Raw genomic sequence first — 27,241 nt, forward strand, 5'->3', positions numbered from 1 at the left:
GTTCCAGGTGGTTTTGGTCTTAAGCCTGACATTAAAATAAACTTATTAAAATCTACTTTTTCTCTGAGTTGCCTTACTCATGTCATCTCATTTTTTTAGTTCAAAAAGGCAGAGGAATTCTGCAATCCAAAACGGGTTGTAGGGACTTGCCTGGTGGCCAGTGTTTAAGACTCTGTGGTTCCATTGCAGAGGACATGGGTTCAATCCCTCGTCAGGGAACACATGCCATGCAATGCAACCAAAAGACAAAACAAAACTGGGATTGTAATCCCACTGCTAGTCCAGTGGAATTACTAATGTCCCATTGGCCAAAACAAGTCTCTTGATTGAACAGAGCATTGGAGGTGGGAAATATACTTTTCCTTTTGATGGGAAGCTGCAGAGTCACATGGCAAAGGGAGGGGTGAAGAAAAAAACCACTGATACATGTTGTCCACCATACTGTTCTCCTTACCCAAGACCAGGGACCAGTCCCAACACCCAGACCTTTACTCCCCCTAAAGGAGGCCTTGTCTCCTTCTGCTGAGAGATGACCACAAGAGGAGAGATGGTGCCGGGCCATGGTGCTATGACCATAAGCAGGAGGGGAAAAGAGCCAGAAGCAGCTTATCCCACGCTTCTCAGAGCCACATCCTGTTGGTCTCAGAAACTCACCCCAACCCTCCACGAACATCCCATGGATCAGAAAGCCCCAGTTCAGCAATCCATAGTTTCCAAAAGAAAAGAACAAATTCAGCCCAGCATCATCTACTTTTGGGGGAACATCTGGAAGAGCCAGGATTCCCCCATGAACAACCACACTTCTGTTCCAATTGTTGAGAAACTCAGCAGCTGCACATCCCGTGACTGTTCTGTCTGAAGATCTTGAGTTGTTTTGTAGATGTGACACCATGATGAGTACTATTATCCGTGCCTTGACAGGGAGCAAAGAGGTAAGGTTTAAATAAGGCCCACAAAAGAGAATTGGGGCACTGGAAATTCCTGGGTGAATTCAGGTAGCTTAGGCCACCAACCTGTGGTGCTCAAGAAAGATCCCTCTTTTCCCTCAATTATCTGGATGATTCAAGCAAAAGAGAAGTAGGCAGATGCAGCTCTAGACTTTCTGGATCGCTGCCACTGGTATTATTGGGTAGCTTTGGAGAAGGAAATGGCAACCCACTCCAGTATTCTTGCCTGGATAATCCCATGGACAGAGGAGCTTGGTGGGCTACAGTGCGTGGGTCGCAAAGAGTTGGACACGACTGAGCAACTTCACTTCACTTTCAATAACCAATAATCTTGGTAGTTGGAAAAGCTTAGCATTTAGAACTGTCCAGCCCAGTGTGGGGACTTCTCAATCCAGAGCCCCTCCGACCTCTTCCTCTTCCTCATACCAATGTCAGGTCATAGAGAAGGGATAGCACCTCATTGTGCCTCTGCTGGGGAAACTGAAGCCCCAGGATGTGGAGGCCCACGGAAGTTAGCGCTGGACTCTGCACTTGCGGCCAAGAACAGTCTAACGCAGACCGGGCTGTCACCTCGGCCTTAACGCTGGCCTCTCAATGATCCCTTGGATAGCTCGTTCTTACTCTTCCTCCCTGTTTGGCCAGAGGCATAAGACCCAGCCCCTCAGATTCTATGGGATGAGCTAGGCTCAAGGATTTGTTGGGGAGACCAAAGACGGCACCCCAGGAGGTGAAAGCAAAATGATCCAGCTTACCACCTCTTCACAGGGTAGCTGTTGGGATTGGGAGGAAGCGTTCTTAGTTACCCAATACACCGCAGGATGTGTAGTGTGCCCTTTCCTATTGATGTCGTTAGTGACCTCCTGTGGTCACTGGAGGTCACAGCCACAAATTCCTCCACCAGTTGCTAAATACCCTGCTGGGGTTGCTTGATAACCTGTCACAGGAGGTGGCCCTGCCCCTGGTTGAGATGCTCTGTAATAATGGAGTTGTGGGTTATTTGCAGGGCCCTTGGTGAGTCTGACAGTAACCTAGGATGAGACTCACAACCTCTCAGACATTTGATCTAGTGACCCCCATTTCCTACTCTCAACCTTAAAAGGGAGCTGTAACAGGACCTCATTGGAAAAGACCCTGATGCTGGGAAAGATCGAGGGCAGGAGGAGAAGGGGACGACAGAGGATGAGATGGTTGAATGGCATCACCGACTCAATGGACATGGGTTTGGGTGGACTCCAGGAGTTGGTGATGGACAGGGAAGCCTGGTGTGCTGCGGTTCATGGAGTCGCAAAGGGTCGGACACGACTGAGCGACTGAACTGAACAGGACCAGTTTGAGTAGGAATGGAATGGCACCCAGGACAGCAGGCCCCTCCTGTCCTCACGGCCTGAAGGCTCACTCGGCCCCTCCAGATCAGCCCCCCAAGCACCTGCAGTACATCCAGTTGTGAGCAAACACCTCACTTCTCTATTGTGTACAGATGGTAGGACCTTTACAAAGAAATCCAGGAGACAATTTACAAGAATATATTACTCCAACATAAAGGCCGGTGACTGAGAAGCCTTAAAGTCTTAAGTCCTGGCTTTGCTGGTTGGCAGAGTTTCCATCTGGGTCTATACCTGCCCCCAAAACTCATGTTTTCAGATGTGAGCACGCTTCTGCTTTTCCCCAGCTGGTGAAGCAGATGGCCCAGGTGGTGGGATGGCTAGTGGGGAGGAGCGGAACCTCACCCTCCTTTGCCCTCCTCCAGCACAGCAGTGATCCCATGCCTACTCCCTCGTCTCTTTGGGGAACAGAAACGTCATTTTGTTCTTGGGGGATAACTCTGTCCTGTTGCCGTCCTCCCCCACTCAGGCCTGCCACAGAAAGAGCACTCTCCGAAGTTGAGATCATCTCCCAACAAGTAGACGAAGAAACCAAGAGCATTGCTCCCGTGCAGCTGGTGAACTTTGCCTATCGCGACTTGCCGCTGGCTGCCGTGGACCTCTCCACAGCGGGCTCGCAGCTCCTGTCAAATCTGGACGAAGATTACCAAAGAGAAGGGTAGGTGTGGGACCGCTGAGTAGCTTAGAAGTGTCGCATAAACTCCCCGGGTTTCCATGGGTACCTCCAGGGAGGCAGCCCAAGAGGACAGATGCTAGATAGTCAAGAGACCAGAAGTTCACATCAGGCCACATAGGCCCTTGTCCTCAGATGTGGTTTCCTCCGAAAAAGGCCATGGGCACAGCAAGCATCGGTTGCTGCTGGACAACTCGTTAAGTGAATATTTGCTTGGAACTCAGGGAATTACAGTATCTAAAGGCTGTTAAACTCCCTAAGGGCCCATACAACTTCCAATCTGGACACCTAAGAATTGGGAAACCCACAGGATAAGTGAGTCACCCAGGGGGTCAGAGCCCATAAGGAATGGATTTAGACTGTACTTTGCTTTTGTCGGCCTTCCCAGTGGCTCAGTGGTAAAGAATCAGCCTGCCAAGCAGGAAACACAGCTTCGATCCCTGGGTTGGAAAGATGCCCTGGAGAAGGAAATGGCAACCCACTCTGCTATTCTTGTTTGGGAAATCCCATGGACAGAGGAGCCTGGCGGGCTACAGTTCATAGGATCACAAGAGTTGGACACGACTTAGCAACAGTCTTCTCTCACCAGGGACGGGATCAGGAAGAAAGCACTCTGTGTGCAGGAGCATGCTAAGGGCAGAAGGGAATTTAGCAGCATTCAGCCAGGAGCTTTGCAGCCCTTGGCTCCACCTTTTCTGGTGGCCTCTGATACAGGGAGTGGCCCCTACCTACTTTTATTTAACTGGTCAATCAGATTGGACACCTTTGTTCAATCTAGGCAGGGGAGACACAGCAGTGACACCCTCAGTTTATGTGGGGGAAGCTAAAGGCCAGGAACAGGTCCTGGGGTCACAGGGGGGTCCAACTTGCCCCAGCACCACCCTGTGGCTCTTAGACACAGACCTTTAAACATTGGCCCCGAGCTTGGGAGCCAGTTGTGGGCTATTCTCCTTCCCTGGGTGCCGCCGTAAGTATTTTGGAACACGCCGACTGCTTTGAATATAAAAACTAAGGGTTGCCAGGTTATTTTAGAAGCAAATGAGAAGCCTTAGCTACAGTTAAATTTGCAGAGCTTGGATTCCCTGCGCGTCTTTACGCAGAGGCTCCCAGCCTTCCCGAGGTAAATTGCCTAATAATTGTGAGACCATACACCGTGTGCAAAAACTTCACCCCAGTGGCTTTCTCTGAAAATATAATTTTCTCCAAAGACTGTGCTTAGAGCCAGCAGGACACTGGAAACGGATGGGCAAACGGGTTGAAAATAGTTCGGGGAGGCCTCGCGGACGGCGGCGCCATCCTCCCGAGCACGGGCTGCACGCTCTGACCACAGGGTCTTCTCCGGGTCTCCAGGTCCTCGCCTCCGCCAGTGACATTAGTGGGCGAGCCTTCCCTGAGCACGCGGTTCCCGTGTCATTGCCCTCTGGCGGTCAAAATTGATATACAACCTGGTATCCTTCCCTCCGCGGTTCTCATGGACTCATTTCCCACGTCACCTGCGCCAGCGTTAGGTTCTTTTCAAACGGCAAGAAGAGGGAAGGATTCTCGAGGGTTCTGGTTCCGGACCATGTCCACAGTTCCCTGTGGGCGCATGCACTGCGGTGGTCCAGGCCGTGGGGCGCCACTCCTTAGCTTGAATTGGAGGAGGCAGTGTCCCCGCTTTGTCATTCCATTTACGTCTGAATCAGGCCCCTGCAAGGTTTCTTCTGAGCAGGGAGAATACAAATAGGATGCCTGAAAGGCAAAGAGGCTCTTGATTTGATTCGAGTCTCCAGGTGCGCCCTGGAACGCTGCTTCTGTTGAGTAAATAGGAAGCAGCCTGGCAGAAGGGATTTGCTTCGCTGCTGGAGTTCTCCTCGGGGGGGGGCTCCGTTGGCAGCCAGAGGGCTTCCTGGAGGAAGGAAGAGCAGGTACAGGACACCAGCCAGGGCACGAGGAAGCAGAACCAAAGCACACTGTGAAGGGGGGAGAAGCCTCTCTTCACAAGCTTCTTCTTGGCTCTTGCTGCACTTCCTGGGGTTTTCCCAAATTTTCCAACCTGGCCTTTTCTGAAACGATGCAAAACAACATGATTTCTAGGTCTTTGAAAAGCTGTTCTGTGAGTCTTGTCAAATACACCTCTTCCTAGTAAGTGAACTGATATATATAGGAATGAATCTTTTCAGTAGGAAGTGATGGGACCTCAGAGTCCCCAGCAGGGGGGTGCCCAGTGACCCAGCCACCTTGCCATTCACTTCTTTTGAGCTCAGTGGTATTTCAGTGCTTTGAAGTTCCCCAGAATCTGAGAATGTTAGAGCTGGGGGGAAAAAAAAAATCTTAGGATGTATGTATTCTAAATATTCTAACAGGATGCCAGAGTCCAGGGAGTGGAAGGAACTTGTCCAAGGTCACACAGTGACTGAGACCAGACAAGACAGAGCCTTGGCTCCTGGTCCAGGCTGGCACTACAGGCTTCTGTTTGTCACCTGTCCCTTTACAAAATCACATTGTAACTGTTGTTAGCATACATTGCACACACGTGATACCACTGCTCAGCTCTACTGTCAAAAGTGTACAGTCACTGAAATGTGGGTAAACCCCTAGGCAAAGATGGAAAAGGTTCATCTCTGTCAGGCTCCTTGACTTTCCAACAGACCTTTGTCCTTCTCACGTATTTACCTCTTGGAGCTTAAACTTCAGAGCTCTCTGCTGTCTGCCCTCTTTGCTTCTATACCCAGACTGCCTGGGGCTCAGGTGGGAAAGTCAGACACCTGGGCAGATCGGCACTGGCTTGGTTTGGTGGGGCTGCCATAACAAAGGGCCACAGACCGGACAGCTGAAACACATATCTTTATTTTTTCACAGTCCTGGTACTGGGAAGTCCAAGATCCAGGGTCGGGCGGGGGGGGGGCCTCTCTTTGGGCTGCAGACAAGATCCAGGGTCAGTGGTGGCGGGGGGCTCTCTCTTTGGGCTGCAGACAAGATCCAGGGTCAGTGGCAGGGCGGGCTCTCTCTTTGGGCTGCAGACAGCCAATTTTTCGCTGTGCTCTCAAATGGCCATTCCTTGTTCTGTATGAGTGGAGAGAGTGAGCGCCAGTCTCTTCCTCTCCCTATAAGGGCACTAATCCCATCATGGGGGCCCCACCTTGACCTCATCTAAACCTAATTGCTTCCCAGAAGCTCCACCTCCAAATACAGTCACAACCTGCAGTGTTGGGGGGCTGGCCAGTGCTTAGGGCTTCAGCATTTGAATTGGGGGGGTGGGGTGGGGGAGAAGGACTCATTTAGTCTGTAATAGCATTTCCCCAGACTCATGATCTGCAGTCTCAGCTTGTTTCTCAGTTTTGCCTGACAGTCCTTTGTTGTCCTGGTGAGCTTTCACTCCTGGTCCCCAGATGGCTATTTCAGACTGCTCCCATTTGCCGCAAGCCATCCCTTGCCCCCAGCAGATGACCTCAACTCCTCCTTCCCTCTACGGTCACAGATGAACTGCATCCCACCCACTCTGTCCCTCACATCCTCCCTTCTAGGGCCCACCTTACCTCTGAGTGCTGATTCCCCTCCCCTAACGCCTTTTCATGAACTTTGCTGCATCCGTTAACATCCTCAGTCTGACTCATCACACACTCAGGTCTCTCACATCCTCCCCTGACTCCACGTCCCATTTGCTGCTCCCATCTCTGTCTTCCCATTTGCAGCCAAACTTCTTAAAAGCTTCATCTACACTCACCCTGCCGGCTCTGCCCCCTCCCGTTCATTTCTTGGTCTACTGCAGTCCAGCTCAGCCCTATCTGCATGGAAACTCTCCTCAAGATCATCAACAGCCTCCATGATACCAGGATCTTTCCGCTGTCCTCTGTCCAGCATTTGAAACTGTCAGCCACTCCCCCATCTTGAGACACCATCTCCTGCTGCTCTATCACACTCTCCAGACTTTCTTCCTGCCCCTTTGGCTGTCCATTCTAGGCCTTTTAAAACTTGTTCTTTCTCTGCTTGGTCCTTGAATGTTGCGGTTCTTCATTTTCTATCTTTGGCCATTTTCACTCTACTAATTCTATCCACTGGGTAAGTACATCGACACCTATGACTGCAATTAACGTTCTTCAGCTTGTAGCTTTCAAAGCCATGTCTCCAACACAGTTCTCTTCCTTTCTCTCTCTCTCTCAAACTCCTGGCTCACATACAATTATTTCCTGGACATCTTCACAGGATTCCAGATACGTGTAGAATCTTAACAAGTGTCTGTGGAATTATCTGTTCTTCTATCTCTGAGTGGACTGTGTATTTGAGAAATGTTCTAGTCTCCACCCAAATCATTGCTTAAAATAGTTTTTTTGGTGGAAGCACTTAAATCCAGCCAGGAACCATTACCTACCCAGTCAGGACTTCTGGCCATCTCAAACGCGACAGGACCCAAAACTGAACTGTCTTCTCCCAAAAGAGAATTCTGTCTGGCCCCAGTTGGTGGATCTAGACCTACCTGGCTGTCCTCCCCAACCTGTCGCCAGAGTGAGTCACATGTGCATTTGACTGCTTTACAATGGCTCTCAGCCTCCTTCCTGCCTCAACAGGAGCCAGCAGTTTCCAAGACACCTGCGCTCCAGGAAGCCAGGAAGCCAGGCATAGTCGCCATTGGAGCTGGGTCCTCCTTCCTCCCCTGCTCTGGCTCCCTCTCATCCATTGCACTGCCACCAACAGTGTACATTGTGGGAATGCTCATGCCCGGTTCAGGAGCTTCAGAAACCAGAAGGCCACAGTATACCCAAGCAGGGTAGGGATGAAAAGCCTCCCCCCACCCCCAGACTCTTTACCAAGCTTCTGTGAGCCCAGACCACTCTGGTCCTATTTGCTTCTGGCTCTCGCTTCTCTTCACCCAGGTCTCCAGTTCAGTCCAAGGGGCTGCACTGGCACATCCTGCCAACGACACCACTACCTCCCCACCATCATCATCCTTGCCCTCCCTGCGTCTTCCCCCTAGCCATGCACTTCCTCCTTCGATAGTGCTAAAACACAAATCTGTGTGCGTGTCTGCAGATGTGAACAGACACTTAGAGGAGAGAGAGGGGAACAGAGGAGCTGCCTGAGCACGTTCTGAACCCCAGCTGAGCTGCCACAATGCACCCACTCCATAAGTACCTGGAGCCAGCACAGCTTTGAGGTTGGTCCAGACCCTCAACAATAGAGACAAGGACCAGATTCCTTCCGTCTGTCTGCTCTGTCGTTAGCAGTGTTGGCTTCATCCTGATGCTGTAAGGTTCCCCTTATTTTGTGAGAGAGCTGCCATGGTTATCTGGCCACATCATCTTCCTACATATCTGGCAAGAGAAAGAATGGCAACCCATCATTCTCTTTCAAGAGCAACAAAGAACTTTCCCAGAATTCTTTAGCTGCTCTCTCCTCATGTCTCATTGGCTAGAATTGGGTCACATGGTAAGGGATATGGGAATCCACAGCCCAATCAGGGCCACCCCTTGAACTGGGTCATTTCCTAAAACACATTGATGTTACCCAATGGGCCTCTAAGGAACCCAAGCCTTCATTCATTTGATCCAGAATGAAACTTTCCTTTTCCCTTTATAGTCATTGTTGGATTTGGAAAAGATCTAGAAACATGTCTGCCTTCTCAGACTGTTTCTTCGGTAACTTGCTTGACTTGATTATTTCACTTGGAGACAGCTTGACTTGTGTCCGTGATCCCAGTGTTTCCATGTAACTAGAGCCCCGTCTGGCCCGTTTGCCTTTGGAACATCACCCCATTAAACAGTGGGAACGTGAGATACAGAGCTGCTTCTCAGTGAGCCAACTGTCCACCTTTAGGAGAGGGACACCGGGCTTGCAGGTGTCTAACTCATGGCACAGACTGGGAGTTCTACCTTTTCTTAACCAACTTCACTACATCGAAGGCCTGGTTGGTTTGCAGGGTCTGGGTTAGCTAGACAGGACGTTAGCTTCACAGAAGACAGAAAATTCAGAGAAGCCCACAGTCTCCACCCTCAGGAGGCTCACAGCCCGTAGGAAAAGTGATGTGGACGAGATATGTGGGAGGAAGGCAGTGAAAGCAAGAGCTGTCACCCCCTTTTATAGAGGAGACTCTGTGGCCCTACAGAGAGATAGTACGCCCCTTCTTTTGGTGAAAAGCGAGTGCAGGGAGAGTTGTGGGAGAGTAGGCAGGATCGTCTTTGTCAAAATACCAAGACAAAGTAAGAAATGAAAAATATTCAGCCTTTTGTAATTAGTTATATTTTAGTGTTCTACAAGGTCTGACTTGGTTGATCAGGTCCAGACCTCCAGATGGGAGAAGTTTGGAGGAAGGTTGGGAAGACAGAAAGGGACATTGTTTGGTGATGATGCTAATGGCACATTTCTGAAATAACTGCAACTTCACAGTCAGAGGAAGAAAACCTAATAGTTTGTGAGATGTCAGGTTAGGAAGAGAAGACAGGACCAACATAGCAACATCTTTAAATAACGACTGAAATAATTTTAGACATGCCAGCAAACAAAGGCTGGAGGCACAGAGGGAGGAGGAGAGGCACCCTCTGAGCCATGACCCCAGAGTCCCTTCTCTCTCCCCATACTCTGAAGTCCAAGGACCAGCCCCTCCAGAAAGTCTCCTGTCCCCCACCCCACCCAGGCCAGGGTCTCACCTCCGTGCACCATAGCCCTTGACCTACTTCTGTCTCAGCACTTGTGACACTGAGCTCTGCTCTACTCTCCAGCCTCCCTCTGGTACTGGATCAAGTGCTCCCTCAGGGCAGGGATCGGATCCTTTGAGCCTTGGATCACAGAGCGGTGTTGATTAAATGAAGGAATGACCTGAGCGAGTAAATCGATGGATGAGGCCATGTTAAAGATAAAATTAGAAGAGACGAGGAAGCCCAGTTTTATTTGGGGAGAGGTGGAGGCTAGTCCTAGACCTATGTGGGGTCCAGGAAGAATCACAGGAAGGGACCAGGATTCTCATGCTTCAGAAGTCAAGGCAATGGTCTGTGACTGGCCCACCGCTGAGCATCCTGGCTAATTCCACACCCTCCACAAAATCATTCCAAGAGAAACAAATCAGACTTGCCTCAGAACCTTGCCCACTTGAGCTAGTATACTCTTAGCATCCTTTTAGAAAAAGAAACAGTTTTGGGGGGTTCTGGGTTAAAAGGCAGTTCTTTCTGTGCCATGACCTTGCAAGTGCAAAGTCCAAAAGTTCTGTATCACTTGGCTTATAAAGCTTGAGTCATCATTTTTCCCTTAAGGAAGGAAAAAAGTTAAAAAGAGTTTCCTTAATCCATTTTCTCAATGCCATTGAGATTTGTCTATAATAAAACTCCGTCCCTTCCTTTGACACACTAGCTGTCCCTGAACCCAAGCTGACCTTGTGACCCATGACTGTATATTTTTAGTAGTCTCAGGCTTCCATGAGGGTTCTTGATGCCCCAAACAGGGAATAGAGGTTTAATTCAGATCAAAAAGTATTTTCTTGTAAGAACAGTTAGCCTGTTTCCTGTAGTCCAAGAACTGCAAATATTTTCTATTTGTTAGGAAGGTCAGTTCAGTTCAGTTCAGTCGCTCAGTCGTGTCCGACTCTTTGTGACCCCATGAATCATAGCACGCCAGGCCTCCCTGTCCATCACCAACTCCCGGAGTTCACCCAAACTCATGTCCATCGAGTCGGTGAGGCCATCCAGCCATCTCATCCTCTGTCATCCCCTTCTCCTCCTGCCCTCAATCCCTCCCAGCATCAGAGTCTTTTCCAATGAGTCAACTCTTCACGTGAGCTGGCCAAGTACTGGAGTTTTCAGCCTCAGCATCAGTCCTTCCAATGAACACCCAGGACTGATCTCCTTTAGGATGGACTAGTTGGATCTCCTTGCAGTCCAAGGGACTCTCAAGAGTCTTCTCCAACACCACAGTTCAAAAGCATCAGTTCTTCAGTGCTCAGTTTTCTTTATAGTCCAACTCTCACATCCATACATGACCACTGGAAAAACCATAGCCTTGACTAGACTGACCTTTGTTGGCAAAGTAATATCTCTGCTTTTGAATATGCTATCTAGGTTGGTCATAACTTTCCTTCCAAGGAGTAAGCATCTTTTAATTTAATGGCTGGGATCACCGATATTTCTCAGCAAAATAAACCTCTTTTCCCCACCTGAGTAGGGGCAGAGTGTGCCGCCGCTAGAGACCACTAGGTGGCGGCAGAGTGCCTCTGACCATCACACAGAGTGCGTGTGAGCTTGGGGGGCGGGGTGAGGACATAAACCCAAGTCCAGGTCCCCAAGGAAAGTGAGCTAAATTTATGGGCTTGGGGCGGGGGGGAGGGGAGGGCAATCATCTGTGGAGGCACTTGAGATCTGAACTTTGGCCAAAGAGAAGAGGGAGCTGGCTGACCCAGGATTTGCCAAGCCACAGCTCAGAACCACAGAGAGCTGGACTGAGAAGCGGGGAGGGAGTGCTTGAAAATCGTAGCCCACTTGTTAACCTCCTGGGTAGGAAGCTGACCTCATCCAGGCAGCCCTGCCCGCAAAGCTTGGCACAAAGAAGACTCTTGGACTTTTGGCCAGTTCCTGAATTAAGGACTCAGGAGGTGAGAGAGTCTTGCGGCCACTTGGTCCAGCAGCACCCCACTCTCTCCCTTGCGTAGGCTTGAACCCGTGGCAGCCCTTCAGAGGTGTGTGGACAATGCCCCAGGTTCCCCAAATAGCGGGTCAATGGTGTGTGTTGGTCATTGTGTTCCCAGACGGAGGTGGATGGCTTGTCAAGTGGGGTAACAGCTCCTGGGCTGGGCTCTTGCCACCGCACCCTGCTGTCTTTCCCAGAACTGGCATTTCCCAGGATGCAAGCTATCTGAGATTCTGGAGCAAGCCATGTCAGACTCCTGTGACCCCAGCTACACACCGCCCTCCACCCCCAGGTGCTGGGGCTATGCTTTAGCCCTGATTGCAGCACCGAAGCTGCTCCACCGGGAGCTTCAGTTTCTCCAGTTCCCCCAAGGGCTGAGAGGGTCACCTCTCACCTCCAGCCTGAGAGGCCCCATGACCACAGCGTGCCGTGAGCTTGCACTTCTGAGCGTGTGTGCTCTGCGTGCCTCCTGCGATTGTGTGCAGGAATGACGGGGCTTGACGGTGCTCCTCCTGCTGCTCTGGTTCTCCCTGTGAGAGTGAGAAAGACGCATGCGTGTGTCCCTGTGGGCGTTGGACTGACGGTTCTCCTGAGAGGATGGTTGTCCCTTTGAACAAGTTCTTCAAGTGTAAGCTCATTTCCCTCGTCTGCTTTCTCCTCTCCCTTTATGTGTTCAGCTTTTCAGGGTGGTCGAGGACTAAGAGCTCGTTGTGGAGTCAGAACTAACTTATAAGGCTGCAGATTCCATATAGATGAATGCCCTGAGTGCCCTCATGTGCTCAGCCCCCAGTATAGTCCTGGCACTTAGCGGGCACGTGATGAACTGTGTGCAGGGTGGAACGGGTGTGTGCAGGGTGGAACGGGTGTGTGCAGGGTGGAACGGGTGTGGAAACTGCCCACATTTAGATGATTGATCGCTTTTCTAATGTCCACACATCAAAATCATAATAGATACGAATGGCGTAGTAAGCATTATGTTATAGATTTTACATGTTATTTTTAATATTTTAGTATAACACTCCTGCAATAAAATAACAGTTTTCCCATTTGGAAGCTTAGGAAACAAAGGCTCAAAGATAACACTCAGAGTTCAGGCAGTGGTGGGGCTACAGTTAGTACCAAAGCCTAGACAGATGGAAAAGTCTGACTTTCCCCACTGTTTGTTAACAGAGGGGGAAAAAAAATAGAAGGCATTGTCATCTAAAACTACTAGACGAGTTAACATTTGTAAAGTGCTCAGAGTGGCACACGTACATAGTAAATGCCTTATAAGTGTTTGTGAAATCAATACAAATAAAACCCAGGGCAATGCCAGAAGTTGTGGCTTTCTCTGACAGAAATTTAATCATCTGGAGTGAATACAGTAAAGAAAAGTGGGGCCACTGGATGGTCTGCTGATGAAACCGCCACCAGAGTCCAGCAACAGAGTATCTCAAGGCCTGGGCGGGGGGTGGGGGGGAGAGGGGCGGGGAGGGGCGGATCTCAGACTGCGCAGTCCCGGGCTTTAAACTTGTATCCCAGGTGTCCTTAGAAGACCTAGTAGTGAGATTCAGGGGTCCGTGCGCCCCTTGGAACGCTGTGCACACTGTTGTGGTTTGAGCACTGTTTGGGTGCAGGGCCGAGGTTTTCATGCCTCAGAGAGCTCTGCAGGCCAGAAGGTTCAGTGGTCTGGTCAAGTGAGCCTAAGGCTGGAGTTGAGGTGGGATGGGGCTGGGGAGGCCCAGCGCCCCAGACTTCATTAAGGCCTCAACTTCAACCCCTTTCTCTGGGGACTTGAGGGATGAAAATCCCCACGCAGTAGGATATGCAGCCATCTGGTCTGGCCACTCACAGAGAAACAGGCTCTTCTGTGATCTTCCACCTCCTCCAGAGACACTGACTGTCCACAGCCTGTGAGCACCTGTTCAGATAGCGTGGGGGTCTCCACAGTCCCCATACCCTAGCCACTGCCTCTCCCCCATCGTGCATCCTCCCAGCTACACCAGCCCGGCAGCCACGCTGTGGATTGCCAGGGTAGGAGAAGCCAGACCCCCAGGAGCAAACACAGCCCCTGCCGTCCTGGCAGCGCACAGCTCTGTTCTGCCTTTCAGAACAGGGCTGTTTCGGTGCCAGGCTTGGGAACACTGCCTGATGGAGCAGTGACCTGGAGCTGCCTCCTTCTGGGCCACTCACACGGCCTGACCTCATATGAAGGTCCCATCAGAAACTTGCCAGAGTTCATTCTCACATTCTAAAAGTCATTCTCTCAAACTTTTATCAAGACACCTAAGTATATAAAGCAGAAGCAGTAAGGGCACTCACCTCCCCTCCTGCTCCAGGGTTTCTCTGGGCTCTCAGGATTGACTGGTGGACCCTCACAGTAGGACACGCGCCTGCCTGCCAGGAGATGCCATCTGCTTGTTGGTATTTACAGACTTTGGCAGCCCAAGCCAGCCTCCTGGAGCTGTCCTCTCGCTGTCACTGCACCAAGATAGGAAATTGAGAGACGCCTGCCCTCTGGTGGTATTTCTGGGGATAACACCACCATGAAAACCCACTCCAGGGCTTTGATGGATAGGACTGGATGCTCAAGAGATGGAGGAAAGTATCTTCTCTAATTAAAGAGTCAATGCTGATTTCCCTTTTGGCCCATGCAACTCCTCATGTCATTATTTAATCACTCAGGGACATTATGAAGCTAGAAAGATTCTATTTTTCTGCTAAGACAGAGTCTCCTAGGAATGTCTGAATCATTTGAGTCTCAGAGGACGTTTTATCAGCAGCTTGGGATTTCCAAACACTGGGGCAGCCAGGAAGTGTGCTGCTTCAGCCCAGCCTCCATCGTGGAGACTTGGGGTCCACGGTCCTGCTCTTCATGGAGCTGGAAGCCCAGAGCCTGCTTGGAACTCTGGCTTCAGCCTTAGGTCTGGGCTAAGGAAGCCCTCGATGCCCCTGAACACACACACACTCAGTCTCAGTGAGAATCAGCGCTTCTTCTTGCTCCCCGGGGGGCCTGCCTGCTTCACCGTTTCCTCGGTACTGGGTCCTGCACCCAGCCCCAGGGACCTGCTTGCCTTCACTGCCTCATCTCTTCTGCACCCAGTCTCCCCGGACCATGCCCTGACCACCTCCTGAGCTGCCCAGTGCCTCTTGCTAAAGCCACCGCAGTGGTTGTCACTCGGATCACCCAGGATCTCACTGGAATGCAGACACTCATTCCATGGGTATGGGGAGGCCCATGAATCTGCGTTTCTAACAAGCCCCAGGTGATACTACTGCTGCTGCTGGTTCCTAGAGTCCACTGGGCATCAGAGACCAAAGACAGTGGTTCTCAAGTTCAACTGCACTTTGTGAAAGTGTTAGTTGCTCAATTGTGTCTCACTTTTTGCGACCCCATGGACTGTAGCCCACCAGGCTCCTCTGTCCATGGGATCCTTCAGGCAAGAATACTGGAGTGGGTTGCCATTGCCTTCTCCAGGGGATCTTCCAAGGAGATCAAAAATTACTGAGGCCTGAGTCCCACCCTAGAGGCCATGTTTTGAATGATATGGTGTGTGGCCCAGGCACCAGGGTGTTTTTAAGCTCTCTTAGTGGTCCTCGGACCAGCCAAGGTTGAGAACCATCTAGCTGGATGTGAACTGCAGCATCCCTGCCCCAGCCAGCCACTCCTCAGCAGCTACTGGATCCCTGGATGCTGTGCTTTCCTTGATGGGTGGTCTCCCTCCACCTGCTGCAGCTGAGTCCACCCCCACGTGTATTGCTCTGGGGTTCACATAGAGCGTGTGTGAATCGCATTTCTTGAACTTGTGCAAACAGGGGGGTCGCAGGAAGTCACCTCCGTATGGACGTGGTTGAGGGGTGGTAGCTGAAGGCAGAGCAGGGCTGGAGGACCCCTGGGCTGGTGCGGGAGTGGAAACACAGGACTGAGGCAGTCTTGGGTTCTGTTTGCAACTGCCCTGGGTTTTGGGGGGCTTCCCAAGGCGGCTCAGAAGGTAAAGAATCCACCTGTATTGCAGGAGACCTGGGTTCAATCCCTGGGTTGGGAAGATCCTCTGGAGAAGGGAATGGCAATCCACTCCAGTATTCTTACCTGGAGAATTTCTTGGACAGAGGAGCCTGGTGGGCTATACAGTCCATGGGGTCGCAGAGTCGGACATAACCGAGTGACTAACATGTTCGCTTGGGGTTCTTTAGGAACTGCATCAGTTGCCCCAGGGCTGTGGGAACGCCTGCAGCACCCACCCCGGGTGGCTTAGGTAAACTGCCCCCACCCTAAAGGGGGAGCCCCACCTCCCCCACCCCCAGCCCAGCTCCCGGATCCTGCCCTTCTGGTGTTTACTCTGCCAGAGATTCCTTGGGGGTCCGATAGAATTTTACCACAAACAGTGCCTGTTTCCAGTACACCGCCACCGCATCCTCAGATATACCCAGCCTCACTCCCTCTGGCTCTTGCTTACAATGGCAGTTTCTGGGTGAGGCCTACCCTGACCGCCTAGTTTGAAATGCCACCCTTCATGCCCCTCTTTTCCTCCACAGAACCCACCGCCTTGTCGCACACTATCTCATTTCCTAACCTGTTTTAATGAATTAATTCCGTTTATCTACGTTTCAGCTGCACTGGGTCTTCACCGCTGCACACCGGCTTTCTCTCGTGGTGGTGAGCAGGAGCTAGTCTCTAGTTCTGGTGCCCGGGCTTGTCGCTGCAGAGGCTTCTCTTGTTGCCGAGCGTGGGCTCTGGGGCACAGGCTCAGTAGTTGTGGCGCAGGGGTTTAGTTCCTCTGCGGCACATGGGATCCTCCCGGGCCAGGGATCGAACCCATGTCCCCTGCATTGGCAGGCGGATTCTTAACCACTGGACCGCTGGGGAAATTCCTAATTTCCTTGTTCGTGACATTTATGGTCTGACTCTCACCCATTGGAAGGGCAGCCCTAGAGCCACTGCCTGTCTGGGTCACAGTGCCTGCCTAGGGTAGGACACCTAGGGTGTCCGGCATGCACTTGACTTCTAGACCTTCCCTAGCCTGGTTCCTGAGTCCTGCCCCCTAAGGGATGCCATGGTGTCAGGGCCAGGCCCGCCTTGCCAGCTTCAAACTACACATCCCCACTGAGTACTGACCACTTCCCAGTAACCAAACCCTGGTCTGCTTAGGAAGTTTTCCCAACCGCCCAAGAAAATAAAAAGCAACATCTTAACATTTGAAGCGGCAACATAAGATGACTTTTCCCTCCCAGGGAGACAGCTCAAGCTTGGAGTCTCCTTTTTAGAGGTAAAGACTACTACTTGAAGTACCAGAGCTACTTCTCAGGGTGGAAGGCTCGGGCTCTGAGGGGTACACCCCATGCTTCGGGGATGCGCAGGCACGGAGGAGAACAGGTGCCCCCTGCCCGTGTTGGGCGTACAGGCGTGTCTTCCTCTGGTGCCCAGCATGGCAGCAGCTCTGGCAAATGGCCTTGGCAGCTGCCCTTTTTTATTCATCACGTGGAAAGCAGTTGCCTCAGATTTCAGGTGACAGTGAAATGGCATCGGTTTAGGGGCTGCAGACGATTGGACTGGGTTTCAGGGAGGATGTGGAATTGGAGCTGGGTCTTCTCTGGCACCGAGCCGTGAAAGTGCTTATGGCCTTGGGGAGGAGTGAACAGGAGGGCAGAGGGCGGCAGGAAGCTTCCAGAGGACGTGCTGAGGCAGCTGGCGCTGGGCGAGAACCAGGGTGAGAGGTGCCAAAAGATGAAAACAGGGCCCTTGGAAGGGGGCTGGTGAGAAAAGAAGGCATGACCCCCTCAGCACGGACCAGGAGGAGAGGACGCCAGTCGGTGATGAGGGCCAAGGCTGCCTTAGAATTCAAAGGGTCCAACTTCCCTGGTGGTCCAGTGGCTGAGACTCTGAGCTCCTGATGCAGCGCGCCCTAGTTCGATCCCTGGTCAGGGAACTAGCTCCAACATCCTACAATGAAGAGTTCACATAGCACAAATAAGGATTCTACACGCCTCAACTAAGACCTGGTGCAGCAAAATAAATAATTTTTTTTAATCCAAAGGGATCTTTCATACACACAAAAGCATGCACAGCTGATAGCCCCTGTGGGCAGAGCCTTTAGGCTTCTCTGGGCCTTGGCCAGGTGGGACATGGCTGTCCCTCTGAGCTAGCCGCCCTAATGCTTATTTCCTGGTTTCCTGGACAGACGCACAGTCCTCCCAGCAGTGTCCCTCTCCTGGTCTTTCCTTCCCTGATGTGGGCTTCTCACCTGTTTCCCAGAGTTCCCATGCATCCCTCTGACTTATCCCAGCCACCCTCATCAGACCCACCTCAAGCCCCCTCTGCTCTGAATTTAGGGCTGTCAGATATAGCAGATAAGGTTACAGGGCACCCAGTTAAATTTGAATTTCAGATAAACAATGAGTTGTGTTGTGGTTTTTTTTTAGCATAAGCGTGCAATGATTGGGCATGCCTGCTTGCTCGGTTGCTTCAGTCGTGTCCGAGTCTACGACCCCATGGACTGTAGCCCACCAGGCTCCTCTGTCCATGGGATTCTCCAGGCAAGAGTACTGGAGTGGGTAGCCATGCCCTCCCCCAGGGGGACTTCCCAACCCAGGGACTGAACCTGCTTCTGTTACGTCTCCTGTTTTAGGCAGGTGGGTTCTTTACCACTAGCGCCGCCGGCCAGATTCTTTTACTCACTGAGCCACCTGGGAAGCCCAGTGCAGTGATTGGGACACACGCATAGCAGAAGATTGTTGATTGCTTATCCAAGGTTTACCTGTTTGTCCTGTACTTTCTCTGGCAACCCTCCTGAGGTCTGCGTGGTGTTAGTTTGAGGTTTATCCTGCAGCCTATTAGTCATGGGCCGCCAATTGCTTCTCGACCTTTCTGCTAAGATCCAGGGTCGTGGGCAGCCCTCGTGAACCTTCAGGAAAGTGGAGCGAGGTGGTTCTGCGGGGGACTTTGAAACCCACCTTCAGTCTGGCCTCCACTCACTCTTGTCCCCAGTGAGAACCCTCCCTTCTACCTGGCAGCTCTCCTCACCCCTCACCCCAGCCACACTCTTGGCCATGGGCTTGGGGGTCACATCAGTCACCCTCTGCCTGTCCATGGTGCCTCCCATCCTTCCCCATCACCTGATGGAATTCCCCTTCCTCTTCCTGGGACCAGCTTCTGAGGCTGGGGATTGAACCCCCAGTTTTTTCCCCTGGAGCCAAGGACACCGTTCATTCCCATAGGTTTTGGAAAACACCCAAGAAAGATTTGAATAAGCCAGGTTTCCTTGAAGAGCCACGAGCTTTGCCCCACCTTCCCACAGCTGGGGCCTCCTTCGAGCCTTCCCTATCTGTATTGTGAGGAAGAAATCTCCTTTTGGAAGCACCCACAGTATTCCTTTGGGGAGAAGGAAGCTCGTCAAGGCAGGAGTCCCCCTCCAGCGACACCCTCAGGGTCTTTGAGGGAGGGTCCTAGCCTTTGTGCAGCAGGCTCCAGCCAGCTGCTCCCGCAGGACAGGAAGAACAGGGGTGACGGCTGAATCTTTGGGCCATCAGATAATTTATCATCGTCATTACCACCACCATCATCACCACCATCACCATCGTCATCAGCTGCATGTTTCCTTCCAGGTCAGATGCATTTTCTCATTTAATTTTCAATGACCCTGGAGGTTAAGGAGTTTTACATCTGGGGAAGCAGAGGTCTAGAATGCCTTTGGCATGGCCCCAGGAGATGGAAGGCCCCAGCCACTGGTGCTCCAGAGCACCTAATTCCTCCTTGTTGAGGCAGGCAGGCGGGTCCAGCCTATAAATAACCTACCAAGGCAGTGAGTTTTGACCTCACCATCCCAAGACCTTCTTAGAGGCATCCCCTTATCACCAGAATCTTGTGTTCCTGAAGGTAGTGGATCAAGTGTGCTAAGAGACCTACCAGCTCTGAGATTCTCTGCCTTCTCTCCACATCCAGGCCTACTCAGGATAGATTTCATCCTTGGTGGCTGCATGTCTACGTATGTTCACAATCGTGTAGTCAAGGGTTTCCCAAAAGATGGTCCATGGACCACTAGTCCCTCCAGATGCTACATACAAAAGTGTGCCATGGGATAGTGCGCTTGGGAAACACTGATTCTGTAATTCCTTTTGGAGTCCATCGGTGTATGATAGCGTATTAATGGCACTAAAATGTCCTGCAAAGAAAAATCATCCATTTAACCTTGACGCAAGTTTTCCAAAACTTACCCAACCATGGAAACTTTTTATTGAGTAACAACCATTAATGTTCTGTGGAACTAATGTTTCTTACAGTCTGCTTTGAGAAGCAAAGATCTACTTCAAATCTTTTCTTATGTAACTGGAAAAAAAAAAAAGAAAATTCGCTTATTAATTCACTGAGCACTTGTTAGCGGTGGTTTGAGGGTCTCCTAAGTGTAGAATGTGTGCTCCATTCTGACACTGCACAGAAGTATAATAACAAAGTCAAAGTGTAAAAGTGTTAGTCACTCAGTTGTGTCCAACTCTTTGGACCCCATGGACTGTAGCCCGCCAGGCTCCTCTGTCCATGGGGATTCTCCGGGCAAGAATACTGGAGTAGGTTGCCAAGCCCTTCTCCAGGGAATCTTCCCCACCCAGGGATCAAACCCGGGTCTCCTGCATGGCAGGCAGATTCTTTACCACTGAGCCACCAGGGAAGCCCTGTAGTAATAAGTGTAATAATAATAATAATTCATGCAGTACTTATCACATAGCCAGCCTCTCCACTGACCTTTGTGATCTTTACAACAAGGCTGTGAGATGTGGTTTTGTTCCCGTTTTAAAGATGAGGAGACTGGAGCGCAGAGAGGCGCTGTGAGCAGCCCGGTCAGCCTGTAAACGAAGCTGCATCTCAGTGAGATGTTTCTGCCCAGCGCCCCAGTGAAGAAGGCGCAAGCCGGGGAGTGGGAGGTGGTGGGGGCGGGGCGGGGTCTGAGAGCAGGGCTGCGGCGGGCCCTCCCCCGCTCATGCCCCCTCCCCCACTCTCGTCCCGCAGGTCTACCTGGCTGAAGCCGTGCTGTGGGAAGAGGGCAGCCGTGTGGCAGGTATTTTTGCTCAGTGCGAGTGTCAACGGTTTCCTGGTAACCTGTGTAATATTGGTGGTGATTCTCCTGACTCTGGAACTTCTAATAGATATAAAGCTTCTCCAGTGTGAGTAGCAAGAGAGATACATATGCAAACACATATGATGTTAATATTCCATGTGCATCCATCAGGGGTCCCCAACCACCAGTGAGATCTGCCCCCAGCCTGACGGCTGTCCCCACCCCCTCAGCCCCCGGCCCCATAGCTCATGGGGGTGACCACGGGGAAGAAAGCATCTGGCAGCCTCTCTCTCTGTCACCCCAGCATCGGTTTGCTCCCCCCATCCACCCGGTGTGGCCTCTTCACTCCCCCTCCCCAGCATGCCATGATCAGCAACTGACAAGATCCAAAACGTTGGGGACCCCTGTGTGCACCTTTTTTTTTCCAATTGTTCCCATTTGGAATCTTCCAGATTGGGACTTTCCGTAGCTTAGAGTTCCCGCGTGTGGAGGCGTCTCACTTGGTAGTAACCTGTAATGACAGCAGCCCAGCGATGCTAGGATTCCTTGTATTTTTAACCAGTTGTAAGTTGGCAGGGTTACGTGTCTATAACACGATCATTTTGAAAGCACTTCTCCGTGCATCTGATCCTAGTAGCAACCCTGGGAGACAGGCAAGACGGCTGTTACCCCTTTCTATGGATATGGGAATGAAGCTTGGGCGAAGTTAGACTTCCCCTTGGTGAGAGGTACTGGAGCTGGGATGGCGAGTTGGCACGCCAGTTTTCTTCCTCACCCTGGTCCTGTTGGTGTCTGTCCTGCTTTCATGGGAGCCTGATGCACGTGGTGGCTGCTGGCCTGCTGGCCTCTTCTGTCCTTCCAGGTGCCCTTGGCAGCACAGCCATCAGAGCAGAGGGTCCTCTTCCTGCCCCCAGCCCCTTATAGATCCCTTTTGGTGTACCAGCACGCAGGGCCAAGGGCCTTGACTCTTGGCTTTGGTGAGTGAGTGCTCTTTGGATCCCCAGAGGTCCCCTAGTCAGAGGATGGTTCATTCAAATGCAAATAAAAAAAGAAATGAACTTGTTGGCCCTCTGAGAGATTTCCTTCCCATCCATTGGCAAAATCCAGAACTATTGATCCGGCCACCCCCAGACCTGTTCTGTCCTCTTAGACTTGTTTTCTCAGTTGCCCCCAGGTCCTTTACTGGAGTTTCTGCTCTCAGGGTCCATCAAAGCTCCTGCCAGCCTGTTAGCCTTCCCTCCTCTCCAAGAGGGCGGTGGAGAGTACAGAGTTGCTTTTGTCTGATGAGACTCGTTGGCTTTGTACAGCTGGTGGCCCCTTGGTTCTAATCACCGTATCTTCCAGCAGAAAGTAACCAGCGCTGATTTTACACTCAGCCTGTCTTCAATTATACTGTGTTGTCTATTTTCCCTCCCACTCATCCCTCCATCTGCTTTTTATGAGGTCTGACCATAACAGAGTCTTTCTTTCCCTGTTGTGGGTTATACCCAGGGCCCTTGGCCGCTCAGGCATTGGGTAGGACCGAGAACACGGCCGACACTGGAATTTTGCTTAAAATTATGTATCCAGGAGATTGATTTTGGTGGGAGATCCAATAGCAGCTCATAAAAGGCATCTTAAATTCCATAAAATGCACAATCAGAGATTTATTGCTCTTCTAAAGCGAACCGTAAAAAAAGGCCCAGGAATTCATTTGAGAAATAATGGGGAGAGATTTTATGTTTCCAGAATCATCTGGAGGTCCCTTCAGAATCACGCAGGCCTCAGCCTCCCAGTTCCCACTCATCTTCATGTGACCCACAGTGGGGCAGACCTTGCCTTCTGAGGCTCGTATTGGCCTCAAGCAAGGGGCCCCAAAGACTCCCACCTGGAACCCGGCATTGCAGCTTTCTGACCCTGGACATGGTCCAGGACTTCGTTTCCACCTGCCCCCTAGGGCAGGCCATCTCAGAGTTTGGGGGATGCTATGGGTTCCTCTCTTTGGCCAGCCTGCCCTACTGATGGCTCAGGGCATTTTTCCCGGGCTCCCAGGGGAGCTGAGCTACATGCTAAGCAGGCCTGGCCAGAGCACAGTAGGGAAGCGTGCTCCCAGCAGCATTCCTGCGCCTTGTTTCAGCCCTGCCACACTGCCTGAGGTCACCCACTACTACCACTGTCTCTTTTGGGCTGGCCCTCTGAGCGGCATCCCCTTCTGCCCTCTCTCTATCAAAGCCCACCTGCCCTTGTCCTGGGCCCCAGCACCCTACTGTTAGCCTCAGGGCTCCTATACTGTGAGCCCAGAGGTGGTGCCTTAGTGCCAAGGACTGTCTGGTGGAAGGTAGGGTGGGAGTTTCAGTGGCTGCTGGCGCTCCCTGCTCACACTCTGGAGGCGGGAAGTTGTGCCGCTTTCAGGAGGCTGACATCCCCTCCCCACCCCCAGCTCCCTCTGCCAGTCCCAGCTCTAGTCTTCTCCCCAGAATACTCTGGCTAACATCTCAGCCACTCAGGATTTTCAGAATGAGAAGTCAAAGGAGGCTTGCCTTAAATCCCACTCACAGTGCACAGTGCTTTGGGGGTCAGTTATGGTGGGGATTTCTGATCTGACCAGAGCTGCCTCCCCTGGTCCGAGAGCCCTGGATGTCTCTGTAAGCCCCCTCTGGAAGGCTCCTTTCTGGGCACAAAGCCCACAGCAGCTGGTGGGACCGAGCTGGAACTCTGAGAGGCAGCCTGTGGGGAGATGGAGGCAGCCTCTCGGATAGAACGAAAAACAGCATCACAGACCCACCCACCTCCCTCCACCTCCATTGCAGACAGCCCTTAAAGCTCCCTCACCTTCTCTGGCCCGACTGCTTCCCAATCCAGATGCTCACACTCTGGGCTCCTGGAGGCCCGCCTCCATGCCACGAAGCCCTCTTTGCTGATGGGCCTCATCCTTACTCCTAAAATTGACCCCCGTTACTGTGCTTACAGTTTCCAGTGCGTTCCAGTTTGCCGGCGTGATACACTGGATCAGCCTGGTCATCCTCTCGGTGTTCTTCTCAGAGGTGGGTTGAGACTTGGGCCCTGTGACCATCTCTTTAGGTCAACTCCTGTCCCAGGGAGACGAAGCTTTAGTCTCTTGGCCCTCGAGGCTGCAAAGAGGGAGACACAATACGGGGAGTGAAGTTGTGTGCTGGGCCTCGACAGGTGGCCCGGACGGTGAGCAGGTGTCGTCCAGGTAAGGGGTGGATGGTGACCTCTGGAAGGTGAGGCTGAGTGGGAGGTAGTTGAGAGAGAGCAGATGGTTCATGCAGCTGGTGAGGAGCAGGCAGAGGCCGGGCCAAAGCCCAGGGGCCTGGAGGGGGGAGACTGTGGGTGTGGTCCTGGGTGCACAGGGGGCCAAGGCCCAGGAGGCAGAGAGGCGGAGTCATGGGCCAGGCAGTGGACTTGACCCAGCTTTTCAGGGGGGACAGGGTCTGGCTCGACTGAGCTGTGACCCTTCTGTGGGAGCAAAGGGGCATGTGTCTGGGGTCAGGGAGCACAGATGCCCTTTGCCATTGCTAGAGTTAGCTGATAAAGCCCCAGCCCATATCTCTGTGTGTGAGATAAGAGGGAAAAATCACCTGGAAGTCCAAGGGCCCTGGGTTTTAATGGGAGCTGATAGCCTTGAGTGCATCTGAAATGCATGGGAACCAGGATCTCGGCCCAGTTTCTCTGCCTTGACGGAAGGGTGAGTGGCCAGTCCTCTGAGTGACTCCTGGCCTGTCACAGTGACCCCTGTCTGCATTTCGGGGCGTCGACTTGGGGCTGTTCCCGGCAGGGTCTCCAGGGGAGGCTGAGAAGACGGCTTCGTCCTGTGGGCGGCGGGTCTTTATAGAACTAGAGAGTTTTGTGTGGCAGCCCTGTTCTTCCTAACGGAAGATGGGCCTGAGTCAGCTGGCTGCTGGCCTTCTCCGTGTGCCCTCACCCCGCACTGCTGCAGGTCCAGATTACCCCAGGGCAGAGTCCCACTGGGGCCTCTCAACGTGGTCAGGAGGCGAGGGGAGGAAGTCAGAAAGGAACACGGTGCAGAGCCTGTTGGGGAGGTGTGTAGGCTTGTGCACACACACACATGCGCACACACGTACACATGCAGCTCACACCAGCTCGGAAGCAGCGGGGACTCTGAGTCCCAGAGCACAGCAGGGCCTCAAAGGGAGGAAGGGTGCTCTGGGAGAGCAGTGATGTGGGTGGAGGGATGGGAGTAGAGAGTGTTTTGTGATGTGATCAGGGAACCCGGGGAGTCGGGAACCCGGGGAGTCAGTCCCCCGGGATCCTCTTGTGCCCGGGGCTCTCGGTGGGCCAGCTCTGACACTGGCTAGTGGCATGCACTCTTTCTCACAGACTCAGGGGAGGCCCAGGCCCCATAGGCCTGGAGTCCAGAATCCTCAGCCTGGGCGTGGTGTGTGCTGGGCTGGGCAGCAGGCATTCCACACCCGGAACATTCTCTTCCCGGGCCTCGGCTCCTGCAGCCCACGAAGTTGGCCTGCGAGCCTGGGCTCAGACTGAGGGGGCAGACCCAACACTCCCCCTCCTGGGAGGTGTCCCCACCAGCTCACCAAGGTCATCGCCCCAGAGATGCTTCGGCCCCCAGATAGTGCCTGCTGCCCAGCCTGCTGCCCCTCAGAGGGTCCTTGTCTCCGGCTGGGGGGCCCCCTTGTCTCAGCTCACCAGAGCTCCCTCCCACACATACACGGGCTGTGGCCAGATGTCTGCTTGATGCAAAAGCCTTGGAAAATGTGCCATGTGTCTGTGGCTGCCAACAAAAATGTTTAATCAGTTGCTGCGGTTCTTCCATCTATCCCTCCGCTTTGGTTTTATTGGGTTCACAGAATTTATTACCCAGCGTTAATTTGGCATTCCCTTCCTGTCACTGCTAGAGACGAGCCACCTGAAACAGACAAGCCCCTGTGTAGAGGCATCGTGGCTTCAGACCCTCACCCGCCCCCCGCCCTGTCTCCACACCATGGAAGGGGGCTGGGCTTCCCACAGGCTCAGCAGGGAGAGCTGGGGGCTGGGGGAGAATGACTGTGACCTTGGACCTTGGCAGAGATGGGGAGGGTGGGGCTGTAAGGTGGGCGTAAGAGAGGGTAACAGGGGAGTAACAGGGGGTGGGGGTAACAGAGGGGTAACAGGAATAATAGAGGGATAAAGGAAAGTAACAGGGGAGACCTGCCTTCCCCAGCACAGCCAGCCCCTCATGAGGGGCAGCCCAGCTTGAGAGCCTGGGTGTCCCCGGAGCTCCTAGCATCTGAAGAGGTTAGAGCCGTCCCACAGAGCAGGGGGCCCAGCCCCAGGCTGTGGACCAGTGCTGACCCGGGCAAGGCCTGTTAGGAACCAGGCTGCACAGCAGGGGATGAGCAGAGGGCAAGGGAGCGAAGCTTCATCTGTGTTCCCATCCCTCCCCGTGGCTCGGGCTCGCATTAGTTACCACGCGTCCCCCCTGCCCATCTGAGGAAAAGTTGTCTTCCACAAAACCAGTCCCTGGTGCCAAAAAGCTTGGGGACCGCTGCCATAGAGGCCCCCATCCCCTACTCCCCTTAGGGTTGGAAGTGTGTGAAGGTGTTTGTGCTTCTCACGATGACAGGGGCACCTCTAGAGGAAGTCAACTGTCCCTCCGCCGTGGGGCGGGCTTGCAGATTTGCCTGCTGAAAATGCCAAAAGCGTCCCTTTAAAACCATGCAGATGAGGACCGCAGCCCAGGGTCACATAGCCAGTTTCCACCAAAACGGGGCCCAAGGCTCCGGACTCTTGTCTGGTGTGTCACCGCTGCAGGCCCACCCCCCTTGGCCCTGGTGCACGCAGGCGGGGAGCAGACTAAGAATCTGAGGGAAAGGTCTGGGCCAGCAACTGAGAAAGAAAAGGCCCAACCCTGTGAAACCTCTGACCACAGACCCAGCACCCCCCCTCGCCTAGGGAGAAGCCAATGCCGCCCCTTCAGGGCTGGCCCTTGTCCCTCTGGGGAGCGTCCAGGGCCATGGCTGCCAGCCAGGGGTAGGTGTGGAGTCCAGGAAGGTCCCACCCAAAGGGCTCCTGGGGCCAGGCAGCCGGTCACCTAGTCCTGAGCCACGTCCCACCCCACATCTCAGCTGAGCTTGAGGACAGTCCCCAAGTCGGGCAGGACATTTTGTGAGTTAGGAAACTCAGAAAACTGCCAGGCCTTCAGGAAGATGGGCGGCACGGATGCAGGCCTCTGGGTGGGTGTGCTAACGCCAGCCCGTCCTTGCCCGTCTCAGAGCAACGGGGGCTGCTCCAGGGAAGACGCCCCAGAGCACAGAGCTAAGTCTGAAGAGAAGTATGAGGCTGCTTTGGGCTTAGTGTGAAGACATCAATTTTTTAAATCAATTAATTAAATTTAATTGGAGAATTAGTTACTTCACAGTATTGTGATGGTTTTGCCATACATCCACATGGATCAGCCACAGGTATACATGTGTCCCCCCATCCTGAGTCCCCCCTCCCCACTGCCTCCCCACCCTATCCCCCTGGGTTGTCCCAGAGCACTGGTTTGGGGTATCCTCCATGATGAAGCATCGTGCATTGAGCTTGCACCGGTCATCTCTTTTACATAGGGTAATTCAGTTTGAGGAACTGACATCTATTCAAACAGGCCAAGCTCTTCAGCAG

General features: G+C 52.7%; 1 protein-coding gene across 2 annotated transcripts in view; it reads left to right on the top strand.

Annotated features, from left to right (window-relative positions):
* TMEM266 (transmembrane protein 266) overlaps positions 1-27,241 on the top strand; it is a 127,071-nt gene that overhangs the window by 59,215 nt on the left and 40,615 nt on the right. For both annotated transcript variants that reach the window (XM_069560130.1, XM_069560131.1), the window contains 3 exons: positions 2,799-2,987; positions 20,569-20,723; positions 23,567-23,640. In XM_069560130.1, the coding sequence (XP_069416231.1) occupies positions 2,799-2,987; positions 20,569-20,723; positions 23,567-23,640 (418 nt within the window). The remainder of the gene's footprint in view (positions 1-2,798; positions 2,988-20,568; positions 20,724-23,566; positions 23,641-27,241) is intronic.

This window comes from Ovis canadensis, chromosome 18 (assembly GCF_042477335.2).
Source record: "Ovis canadensis isolate MfBH-ARS-UI-01 breed Bighorn chromosome 18, ARS-UI_OviCan_v2, whole genome shotgun sequence".
NCBI classification, from domain to species: Eukaryota; Metazoa; Chordata; class Mammalia; order Artiodactyla; family Bovidae; genus Ovis; species Ovis canadensis.